Below are 11,965 nucleotides of genomic sequence, written 5' to 3' on the forward strand. Positions count from 1 at the left end.
CAGGATCCAAAATGATGATGAGCGCAGAGAAAGAAAATACATGGATGCATGTTGTTTGTTCAATGCTTAGTCTGGCTGTCACTATTAATTCCAATTGGTTACAGTAAATATGGCGAGAACCCAACATCCATTAAGAGCTTGTCTGATATTTACCACATGTCCAATTGGATCGTCTCACAGTAAAGTCTCTAGCAAGCAATTCTCATCTTTATTGTCATTGTCATTGTGATCAAACCACTCTATTTTGTTTTACATATTAACGGAGAAGTCAAGCTTTGACTGTAGGAGTCAAACTTCAAGATGGAATCGAGGTCATTGTTGTTAAATAGAACCTTTGGCAGCCCTTTTGGAGCGCAGCCTGTGTATTGATTTGGCCTGTACTCTTTGATGACAGCTTCTTGTACTTTTACGCCGCCATTGCTGTCGCTAAATCCGGCCATGGAATTGCAGATCGACACCCGGCTGCAATTCAAATGCGGTACCTGCGTTTCTGTGAAAGTCGACGATTGTTGTTCAGACTTTTACTCACTGTTCGTGCGGTCTACGGGCAATCTCGTCAATCTTCATCCACAACGTCAGTCACCATGTTTGTGTGTTCATTGTTACTTCTGCAACATGATTTTGAAGTAAAGAGGGAATGTTAGAAGACTAGAGTTGTATTCTTTCAGGAAATAACGTTGCAATTCTTACACGGTCACTGTGGTACTATTGTCACGGAGTATTTAGAGATCCCAATAGTGAATATATTTATTGAGAGGAGGGGGTGTTTCAAGGCAAAATGAAACTAATTAGAATTGTTCATAATATTCTGGCTATGAGGTAGCCAAACAGTATACAAAAGGAGTACAATGTCATATCCAAATAATGAAAAAAATACTATATAAGAAACAAATGTCAGAAGATTGAAAAAAGAAAGTGGCATTTTCTGGGGAAAGAACATTGCTGAAATTAGATAGATAGATAGATAGATAGATAGATAGATAGATAGATAGATAGATAGATAGATAGATAGATGATAGATAGATAGACAGATAGACAGACAGACAGACAGACAGACAGACAGACAGACAGACAGACAGACAGACAGACAGACAGATAGATAGATAGATAGATAGATAGATAGATAGATAGATAGATAGATAGATAGATAGATAGATAGATAGATAGATAGATAGATAGATAGATAGATAGATAGATAGATAGATAGATAGATAGATAGATAGATAGATATAGATAGATAGATAGATAGATAGATAGATAGATAGATAGATAGATAGATTTTCCAGACACACCTGCAATGGGTCAAACTCTGTACAATAGAGAGAGAGAATATTGAAAAAGATTTTTTCAGGAGAATTATCCTCCCGGCATACTTTCAACCCATTTAAACTAATTAAAATACAGTCTTTAAAGTTTTCCTTAGTGGCTGTTTTTACTCTCTCTCTCTCTTTTTTAAACAAGAAATGGGACGCTGTTCATAAAACATCTCTTTAAGAAATGGAGAGAAGACTCTTTTTGAGCAAAGAACCACAATATCGCAGTGGTTCACTGTACATCATTAGTTGCGTATGAAATAATTTGAGCAGGAAGTGGACTGCAGATAATCTGTCCCACACATGGGCAGACATCTTGGCAGTGAGGCTGACTTCAGCAGTCCTCATTACAGTCGATCTGTCTCCAGGACCAAATTTTCCCACAACGACACGTGGGCACACACGCGCACGTAAAAGGTGCAAATAAAGGCAGACGCGTAACGCCTTTGGGTGCTAATGAAAGTGCATTCACTTCCTACGAACACCTTCCATTAGGCATTGAAAAGCTCATTTTCATTTTAAAAAGTCTGCCGCCACTGATCTCCTCATTGTCACCCTCTTTCATTGGAGGATTTCCCTCACACTTTACCGGCTGTGTCAATTCAAAGGAACCATACTTGAGGCGCTACTCATCGCGGAAAATGGAACTCCCCTATTCCAAAGGGACCGTACAAAGCAAATTTTTATCCCCCGTGTGAAATATCTTCGCTGGATGAACAGAACAAGAAGCTGAGGAGAGGCAAACTGTATGAATGCAGGGCTCGCACAGGATGGGAATCACATTACTGCAATATTTACCCATTAAAAAAAGTCAATGCAACTCCACGAATAATGAACGCCCACGCCTAAAAAGACTTCGTAAATTTGTATGGATGCCATAAGATGGTGGCAAAGCACTTAAAATGGAGGGAACCATAAAGCATCAACTCCATACACGCAGCTTGCATGTACACAATCATGAACCCATGTTACATAAACAACGGTCTTCGATTATTCAACACAAACAGAACTGCATTTACCCGCAATAATAAAAGTTAGTCGATGCACGCAAATTGTGACGTGGAAGTATACTACATAGAAGCATTAGAAGCTTTCAAGGACCACAAACACAACAGGTCAACTCATTTTTCCGTAACAACTCAGGTTGCGTACCAATGCAAACACACCTAAAACAAACTACAACACCCAAATTCTACAAGATTGCACCAAAGTGGTGATTCGATTGGTTCGGCCCGGAAGTGAAAGTTTGAATTGAGGAGCTTTTCAGTAACATAGATATCAAAACCAAATCTGTGAATATGTCAAATTGTGTAGAGCCAACTGTGAAAATACGAGGGTTTATGATATAACAATTATGTGAAAAGCAGTAAATGTTCCCGCTCTATATTGCAGTAAAACTTTCATGCACCCAGAACATCCCCCAGTTTCAATACTATCGTGGTACATTACGAGTTAAATGTGTTCTGTGAGGACACTCGTAACTCAGATGAGATGTATTTCATATCAATTTTACAAGATGGAAGACATGGAAATACAGCACCATTAATCCATCTTAGCCCTCCCAAAAGCACAAACATTTTTATAACATAATAACAAAAAAAAAACAGGCCTCTATAGTATTATACTCTATAAAATAAGAAAGTAAGAGCATAATTAAATAGAATGTAAAGAATTTAACAGTTTTTGCAACACTTTGGTCTAATGGTCATTGTGCTGCTGCTGGTGTGCCCTAATTGACCATCAGGTGGCACTATATCCATCCTTCCATTTTCTTCACCGCTTATCCTCACAAGGGACACAGGAGAGCTGGAGCACCCTGAACTGGTCGCCAGCCAATTGGAGGGCACATAGAGACAAAAAGCCACACTCACATTCACACCGAGGGGCAATATTTAAAGTATCCAATTAATATTGCATGTTCTTGGGATGCGGGAAGAAATCGGAATGCCCGGAAGAAACCCACGCAGCTACGGGGAGAACATGCAAACTCCACACAGGCGGGGGTGGGATTTGAACCCGGGACCTCAGAACTGTGAGGCCAACGCTTTACCAGCTGATCCACCGTGCCGCCGGTGGCAATATAATAAGTGCATAAATAAAATGAAAAGAAACATATAGATTTAAAGCTGAAATACAAAGACCTTCAGAGCTAATGTCGAGTGCTATTTTTTATTTTTTCCAGATTATAATACTATATGTGCCTGTCACTATTGTTACATGGTGTGTCTAGGTGTATTGCTGCAAGTTTTGTTTTTTTTTCAAATCTCAGTTCTTTCAGCGTTTATACCAACAGTGCTGGTTTTGTTAGCCCAACTATGGTATTCCATATTTTGTGCTAGCATTAAGAGAATAGACATTCGTAAATGGTTTGGGTAAATATATACATAATTCTATTTTTGCTATTTTTCCAGCACGCTTAAAGAAAAAATGTAAAAATCTGATTCGTAAATTACATTTCACTCCCCAATTTCACTGTACCGTCCTATAATGACAATAAATGGCATTCATTCATTAATTCAATCACATTTTTGCTAGCAATACAGACCATAAAGTCAACCTAGTGACTTTTAAGTTAAGGCATTCACACGTTAAGGTTCCACCTTAATAATGAACATTTCTGATATACAAAACTTCTATGCTAGTTTAAAATGTTTTTTTTAATACATCTGCAAATGCAATTTAGCGCTGTGCACATTCCTTGTAGTACCACATTGTATTGCAACATTCCAAGCAGCACTAGCATCTACTGGGAGTGATGCAGTATAATTAAGAGCAAGAAGGCGAGGTAGAGAAGGTCCCTAACTGAGTTCCATGCTGCACTATTTGCTTATCTATTGTTGACCAACAGTGACCACAAATATGCCCGAGTCACATCTGCAACATTTGCACAGTCAACACTATCCCAGATTATCGCACTTGAAACTGCATTCTTTAAATCTTAGCGCCCATTTCCACCAAGGTCATTGCACTGGAGTATTGTTCTATTACTCATTTCAAACTGCTGTAACTGCTAGAGGACTCTGCATCTTTTTGAAGAATTGTAAAAAAAAATATATGTGAGCATTAGCACATTACTGGTAACGTTTTATTGCTTAAGGTCTCAAAAGTAATCTGTCAATTAACTGTTGTCGTACTAGAGTGGCTCCAACTTTTGAAGACAGATTCTTTGTGCGTTTCACATACTTGGCAAGTAAAGACGATACTGATTCTAAATTTGAATAGCCCATCTCTGGCATTTCACAAATTAGCATTATGCTAGCGGACGTTTGTTCCAGCTCGAGGCAAGTGAGACAGTTAGAACAAGTGACAAGGAATAGTTCCAAAAAAACTGTGGCAAGGGTAAAGGGTAAAGAAAAACATGTTCAATAAATGAGCGTTCACTGTAGTGGGACTTTGAAAATATGACTTCTTCTCTCATAATAACATAACTAATAATAGTATGAATGTTGGTGTATTCATACAGTAGTGTGCTGCGAGAGAGGCTCTATATATAGCAATATCGACATTTCCTTCCCTAGCGTACTTTGACACCGAGCTCCGTTTCATCATCCAGTTGGTGTTCAAATATATTGCTTGTAAATGACGTCACTTGAAACCAAAATCAATCATCCGTGATGTATAGAAGCTAACCGCTACTATTACCAGCTGCGTATGCCGTAGACGCCAAAATCAATAAAACGCAATCTTGGGTTCAATGACAATCTCATTTGTCTGTCAGATGGCCGATGATGAAAAAGATCAATTTCATTCATATTTTACCCAAACAAATTGGTGCCGCGGCATCTCAGGAAAACCAACCAAAACACTGCACCGGGCTCGAGCCAACGCGCAACTTTGTCCGTACTCACCCGTGGTCTCCACAATACCCTCCAGTATCACCACGATCTCAAACTGCTCTGTTTGCATGGAACTCTGCGACAGGTCGTAGAAGGGGCTTTTGGTGTCGATCACGTGGCAGATGGTGAGCGGCGACACCAGAAAGAGTTGGTCCGCCCCTGTGCTGAAGCCTACGTCCAGCTCCAACTGGTCCAGGGGAAGGAACTCGCCTTCGGGGGTCTGCCGAGACTGAGGGGGGAGTAGGCAAGGGAAAATTGTCAAGTCAAGATTTGAAATTAAGAATACTAATATGACAAAATCACGTAACTTAACATTTAGAAACGGCATCCATTTAAAGCAGATTACAGTTGTAACTTGACTTGGTGTTTTGTGACCCACCTCGTAAACCATCCATCCATCCATCCATTTTTTTGCCGCTTATCCTCACAAGGGTCACAGGGAGAGCTGGAGCCTATACCTGCTGTCAAAGGGCAGGAGGCGGGGTACACTCTGAACCGGTTGCCAGCCAATCGCAGGGCACATGGAGACAAACAGCCGCACTCACAATCACAGCGAGGGGCAATTTAGAGTGTCCAATTAAGGTTGCATGTTTTTGGGATGTGGGAGGAAACAGGAGTTCCCGGAGGAAACCCACACAGGCAGGGGGAGAACATTCAGACTCTAAATCTAAAACATTTCTCTTTTATTCTATAAATGACTAAAATCATGCAAATCCCAAAGTCCATATTAAAAATAGTCATTAAGAGCATTTATCTGCAGAAAATGAAAATGGGGTCAAAATAGCAAAAAGAGGTAAAAACAATAGTTTTTGGGTACCTTCTTTTTTTTCAAGTGAATTTCATCCATTGAAAAGAATAGAAATGGCATTATCTATTCCAGCCCACAAAACAACACAGTTTTTAATAAAGACAAATAAAATGCACTGTATAAAGACATAAAATAGCTTTATAAAGTGGGATTACTGTACTTTAGTATTTGTGTGTTGGATGTATGCCTTTAAGGGGCGTGCCCCAGTGAGTGTCATCAGGAAGTGGAGTCAAGTTGACCGTCAGACTGCGTGTGAGTGCCTCTGTGTGAGTTGTGGCCAACAGCAGCTCCTTGCAAGTGTTCTCATTTTGTTTTTGCGTTCGATAAAAAACACCAGTAACTGTGAGCTCTCCTTGCCCACATGCCAGGGCACCACAGGATCTTAATTCCACCTTTTTTTAACGCTTCACGTGAGTTAGACCATATCTGTCTTTCGCTCAAAAACTGAAAATTTGGTTCACAAAATACAATAAAATAATCAAGCAATGGCTCGTATAACGGAAAACTAAAGTTAGAGCATTCGTAAGTTAAAGTACCACTGTAGCTCCATACACCTCATGGTTTACATGTGCCACGTGGGCGAGTGTGGAACGGGTTCACTGGTGTTTATTGATGATGTGACAGAAGTAGCAAGATGAATTGTGTGGTGTACAGTGCTATTTATACTCCCTGCTCACATACAGACTAATGCCTCAAAACTGAGAGGAAGCTGTCTCGAGAGTGCAGGCAGAAGGAGAACCCTATCCCTTTTCTGTAAACTAACTCAAAAGATTTTTTTTTCAAAGGCAAAAATATTTTCACATTAGTGGCCTGATCGCGAGCAAAATCAGTAGAGAATAAAAAATTGCAAACACTGTAAACATGGACCAAGTGAGGGTGACTCAACCATCTCAAATATTCTACAAAAACGTATTCCAATTAAGTTGTGTAAAGTGTACAATGAGTTGCAAAAATACAAATTATATTCAATTGAATATTCTACAAAGACAAGACATTTCATGTTCAAGCTGATGAACTTTTACTATCTTACATTATAAAAATGTTTGGGCCATTCCACAGGGAAAGAGGTTAATTGGAAATAAGTTAACAGGAAATTGGAGTCAAATAATATGACCAGGATACTACAGTATAATAGTCTTTGCGAGAGACTGCCGTGTGACCCCATGAGGCCCTGTGAGCACAGTGTGCGTGAGCAAAGGGCTCACAGAATATTTGATCAAGTCTCTTGTCTCTGGCATCTCTGATTGGCTACTTTTATTACACTCTGACCTGTGTTCAAATAAAAATTAAAATGCAACCAGACTCATAAAACGGGGCCAGGGAGGGATGATTTTTTTAAAAAGTTACTTTTATTAATATTCTACTGTCAGGTCATACAAGGGTCGGAAAAGGGTGGTGTGCCCTCTCCAGGTCGGGGGATGAGATCCTGCCCCAAGTGGAGGAGTTTGAGTATCTTGGGGTCTTGTTCACGAGTGAGGGAAGAATGGAGCGGGAGATCGACAGACGGATCGGTCTGCAGTGATCCGGACTTTGCATCGGTCCGTTGTGGTAAAGAGGGAGCTAAGTCGAAAGGCGAAGGTCTCAATTTACCAGTCAATCTAGGGTCCAACCCTCACCGATGGGCATAAGCTGTGGGTTGTGACCGAAAAAACAAGATCCCAGATACAAGCGGCCGAAATGAGTTTCCTCCGCAGGGTGTCCAGGCTCTCCCTTAGAGATAGGGTGAGAACCTCGGTCATCCGGGAGGGGCTCAGTGTCGAGCCGCTGCTCCTCTGCATTGAGAGGAGCCAGACGAGGTGGCTGGGGCATCTGATCCGGAGGCCTCCCGGACACCTCCCTGGTGAGGTGTTCCGGGCATGTCTCACCGGAAAGAGACCCCAAGGACGACCCAGGACATGCTGGAGAGACTATGTCTCTCGGCTGGCTTGGGAACGCCTCGTGAGCCTTCCGTAAGAGCTGGAAGAAGTGGCTGGGGAAAGGGAAGTCTGGGTACCCCTGCTGAAGCTACTTCCCCCGCGACCCAACCTGGAAAAGTGGTAGATAATTGATGGATGGATGGAAGTCATACAATTTTAAACTGCAAAGTGTACGTTTTAAACAATTAGGACAATTTAAAGGAGTATTCAAAATGCATGAAAAAGAGAAATTTTGAGATGAAGGGGAAGAATTTGTTAACTTGGTGATCAGGGCCAGTTTAGTCTCACTCCAGGTAACATATTGTTTATGCCTTAAAATGTAAGTTTTAAAGGATACATTTGTTTTCATCATTAAAGGTTTTCATTCAAAACCATGTCCAGAAATAATAATAATAAGATGTGCTATGAAGAGGAACCAAATAACTTGGCAATTTCAATGCACTTTCAAACGCAAACAACCCCAGAGACTCTGGAGACTTACTTTGAGCAGTTTGCAGCGAATCTGCGCGGAGACCATATGGCTGTTCCGCAGGTTTCCCACGCGGAACATGAGCGTGAGTTTGCCGTCACGCATGGAGATGGCCGCGTGCTCGCTGAACATGAGCGTCTCGGCCCTCTTCTTGGGCTGGGACATCTTGATGAACATGCAGCCGATGAGGAAGGCGTCCACGATGGAGCCCAAGATGGACTGGAAGAGGAAGAGGATGATGCCCTCGGGGCACTTGTCCGTGATGTAGCGATAGCCGTAGCCGATGGTGGCCTCCGTCTCGATGAAGAAGAGGAAGGCCGAGGGAAAGTTGTAGACGTTGGCCACGCACGGCGTATACTTGTCGTTGTGCGCCTTGTTGAGGTCCCCGCGGATGTAGGCGATGAACCACCACATGGACGCCATGAAGAGCCAGGCCACCGTGTAGGTGAGGATAAAGATGAACAGGTTCCAGCGCCATTTCAGGTCCACCAAGGTGGTGAACAGGTCCGAGAGGTATCGGCTGGTCTCGCCGCCCAGGTTGCCGTGCTGGACGTTGCAGCGGCCGTTCTTGTCCACGAAGCGCTGTCGCTTGCGCTTCTTCTCCGCCGGTGCCTGCTTGTTGAAGCCGGAGCCGCTGGACGAGGTGGTCACTACCTGGTAGTCGTCCCCGAATTTCTTTCGGAGAGCAGACATACTACGGAGAGAAAACAAGAGGGAGTGAGGAAAATGACGACAATGCTGAGAATACAGTACAAATAAAAGTCTGCCGCCTCCTCCTCCTCCTCCTCCTTCTTCAGCGTGCGCAAAGACGAAAATACATCTTTTTGCGGGGGGTGGATTGGGGGGGGGGGCAGAAAAAGAAAAGTGCGCTGCCTCGCTTGCCTTCTGCTCACACCGTCCTCTTTCTCCACGCACGACTCCCGCTGCGCCCCACAGCCATGAAATAATCACCAGTGCGCGTGTACTTTCACTTGCCAGCTGAGGGAAACCTTACAAGAACCGAGAGGAGGAGACAAAAAAAAAAAAAAAAAATTACGCACGAGAAGCTAAGGTGTCCACTTCTTGGGGCTTCCTCATCACAGGAGAGAGAACTTGCTCAAATTAGTGCTCAATTGTTCCAAATCCAAATCTAATCGCTTGGGTCCAGTCCTAAAAGCGGCGCGTAAGTGAGCTCGATTGCCAGGGTTGGGGAAAGGCTCCGTGCGCATTCGCTGCGGTCTTCTCACTCTCTTTCTGCAATCCTGCTTTGGACTGGAAAGGTGGAAACACATGTATCCCAATGCTTTAGTGAGTCTTCTTTCTCCTTCTCTCTCCTCTTTCAGGCAAACGTCGAGCGGACTCTCACGATGGTGCCCTCCTCCTCTGCTGCTTCTCTCCATCTGACTTCTCTGCGAGCTGCTCCTGCGCACTTGTACACGCTGCCGGTGGTGCGTTCACTGGCTCCTGGCGGTGCCACGATGACGAGCAATTTAGTGGGAGGTAAAGGCGAACCGGCGTGGAACAAGAATATCAGTGTTGCATTGTAATTGACACTTGGATCATTTCCGGTTAATGCCGTGAGGTTGAATCCGTGCGCCGGTCTTATCGTGTGATGTTTGCATGTTTTTCTCGAGTTTGTGTGGGTTTTCTCTTGGTACCCCCGTAAGTGACATAGAATAAGGATGGATCGATGGGTAACTGATTGGGATTTGTTTACGTATCCTTGGGAAATTATCCTGCAACCTATCCCAGGTAAGTTTGGGTAAGAGGAGGGTGTAGACCTGAGACCGGCCGCCCACCACTTACAACTGGAGACAGATTAATGCTACCAGGATGAGGAACTGTTCGAAATACAGGCCAGGAAAAGCCTACTGGACCAACTGGATGTTATTAGAGGTTAATTACTTGCACGTTAATTGAGTTGTATAAGTTATACGTCGTATTTATGGTGGAAAACGTTTGGAAATTGTTATACATTACAAAAAACAAGCATTTGACAGGGGTGTGTAGACTTTTTATGTTCACCATAGAGACAAACAAGCATGCACGCTGACATTCACAGACAAGGACAACTTCGGAGTAAAAAGTACATGTTTTTGGAATGTGGGAGGAAGCCAGGGTACAAAAACCCACACAAACCTGGGAGGTCCTTTGGAAATAAATATTAGATTTTTAATATTTGAGTTACATGCCAGAATGGCCATAAACTCTCATTTCCATAGCAGTGATGTACAGAGAAAAAAACTAATCCTGCCCTGAGGAGTTGGAGGTTTGCATGGATTTCTCAACTGCCCGTCCATCCATGCAACTACAATATCATAAAAACTGACTTGTAAATATTGGGCACACTTTTTTTGTGCCGAATAATTGAGGTCCAATATACTGTAATCATACCTAAAAATCTTATCTGTATTACAATAATTCGGAATTTCTGAAATTTGCATAGGCGGAACGATATTGGTCGTGTTTAATTAATTAATTAATTAATTACGGTATATTACTTTCAGAAAATGAGTTGGGTGGATTCCCTCATGTTTGACCAGTTACAGGGTTGAGGTGCACTTAGTTGCATGCAACAGCAAAAGCAACGCATAGTAGAAAGCTCCAGCCATCCATTATCTGAGCCGTTTATACCAAGCACACCAGGCATGCCTGGTTACAGCTGCTTTTGGGTCACCTGCGCAAAACGACTTCTCATGACCCCACAGTCCCCTCCTTCACCATCCCACGGGAACGTGGACCTGCATTATTCCATTAATCCTTCAGAAAATGTCTTGTCAGAGCAGAGCGCTTCGAGGAGAATGCTGCTGACACTCCCTGAATTTTTTTTTACATGCTCTCGGAAGGGAAGGTTACGAGTGTAACGGTCACAGAGGAAAACGTTGTAATGTTAGATACCAGACGAAATATGGGTACAGTCCAGGGATGAGATCCTGTTACAAATATGCAAGTCAAGTCATTTTCTTAGGCAAGTCAAGTCACTTGATTAACGCAATCTGACTTGCAGTATCTCATCTACATAAAGAGACCAATAAGGTCAGATATTCCAATTTGTGGCAAATTTATGTGATCTGAAGTGTGTCAACTCAAATTCCAAAGGCTTTACTCACAAAGGTCGAGTCAAACTCACCGCAAAAACAAAGATTTACACGTTGCTTGTTTAAAACTCAATAGGCACACGGGCTAATAATTAGCATCTACGTTGCTGTGTTGTTCCCCGAGCATCACATGTAGACAGAAAATACAACATTCACAGGCATGTAATCTTTATCCTCTGCAAAGAACGTCTACTATTACCGCTTGTACCGAAATGCAAAAAAAGGCGCTGTAAAAAAAAAAAAGGTTTTGGAACCACTGGCCTAATCCATAAAATCAATGACAACAGCTGCTTGTATATCTCACAAGAAACCCATCTCCATGGAGAGACAGTACATCACAAAAGAAGAAGCCATTCCAGTCTTATTAGATTGATAAGTCAATAAACAATCAAAATGACTTTCCGCATCCTCAAAGCTGGCCTCTTTCCTACGGTGAAAAATATGCACCACAGTTTCATCTTCAGTTTTTCATTTAGTTAAATGTCAACCTCGGTGGCTTGATTTTTGTGCTATTTTCCAACAACATTTGGATCAGTTGTCACATGA

General features: G+C 42.5%; 1 protein-coding gene across 1 annotated transcript in view; it reads right to left on the bottom strand.

Annotated features, from left to right (window-relative positions):
• Positions 1-9,035, bottom strand: part of kcnj3a (potassium inwardly rectifying channel subfamily J member 3a) — a 49,162-nt gene extending 40,127 nt beyond the window's left edge. The window contains exons 1-2 of the mRNA XM_061841312.1: positions 8,355-9,035; positions 5,162-5,378 (exon numbers count right to left, since the gene is read on the bottom strand). Of these exons, the coding sequence (XP_061697296.1) occupies positions 5,162-5,378; positions 8,355-9,035 (898 nt within the window). The remainder of the gene's footprint in view (positions 1-5,161; positions 5,379-8,354) is intronic.
• Between the last annotated feature and the right edge of the window lie 2,930 nt (positions 9,036-11,965).

The sequence above is a fragment of the Syngnathoides biaculeatus genome, chromosome 14, assembly GCF_019802595.1.
Source record: "Syngnathoides biaculeatus isolate LvHL_M chromosome 14, ASM1980259v1, whole genome shotgun sequence".
NCBI lineage: Eukaryota > Metazoa > Chordata > Actinopteri > Syngnathiformes > Syngnathidae > Syngnathoides > Syngnathoides biaculeatus.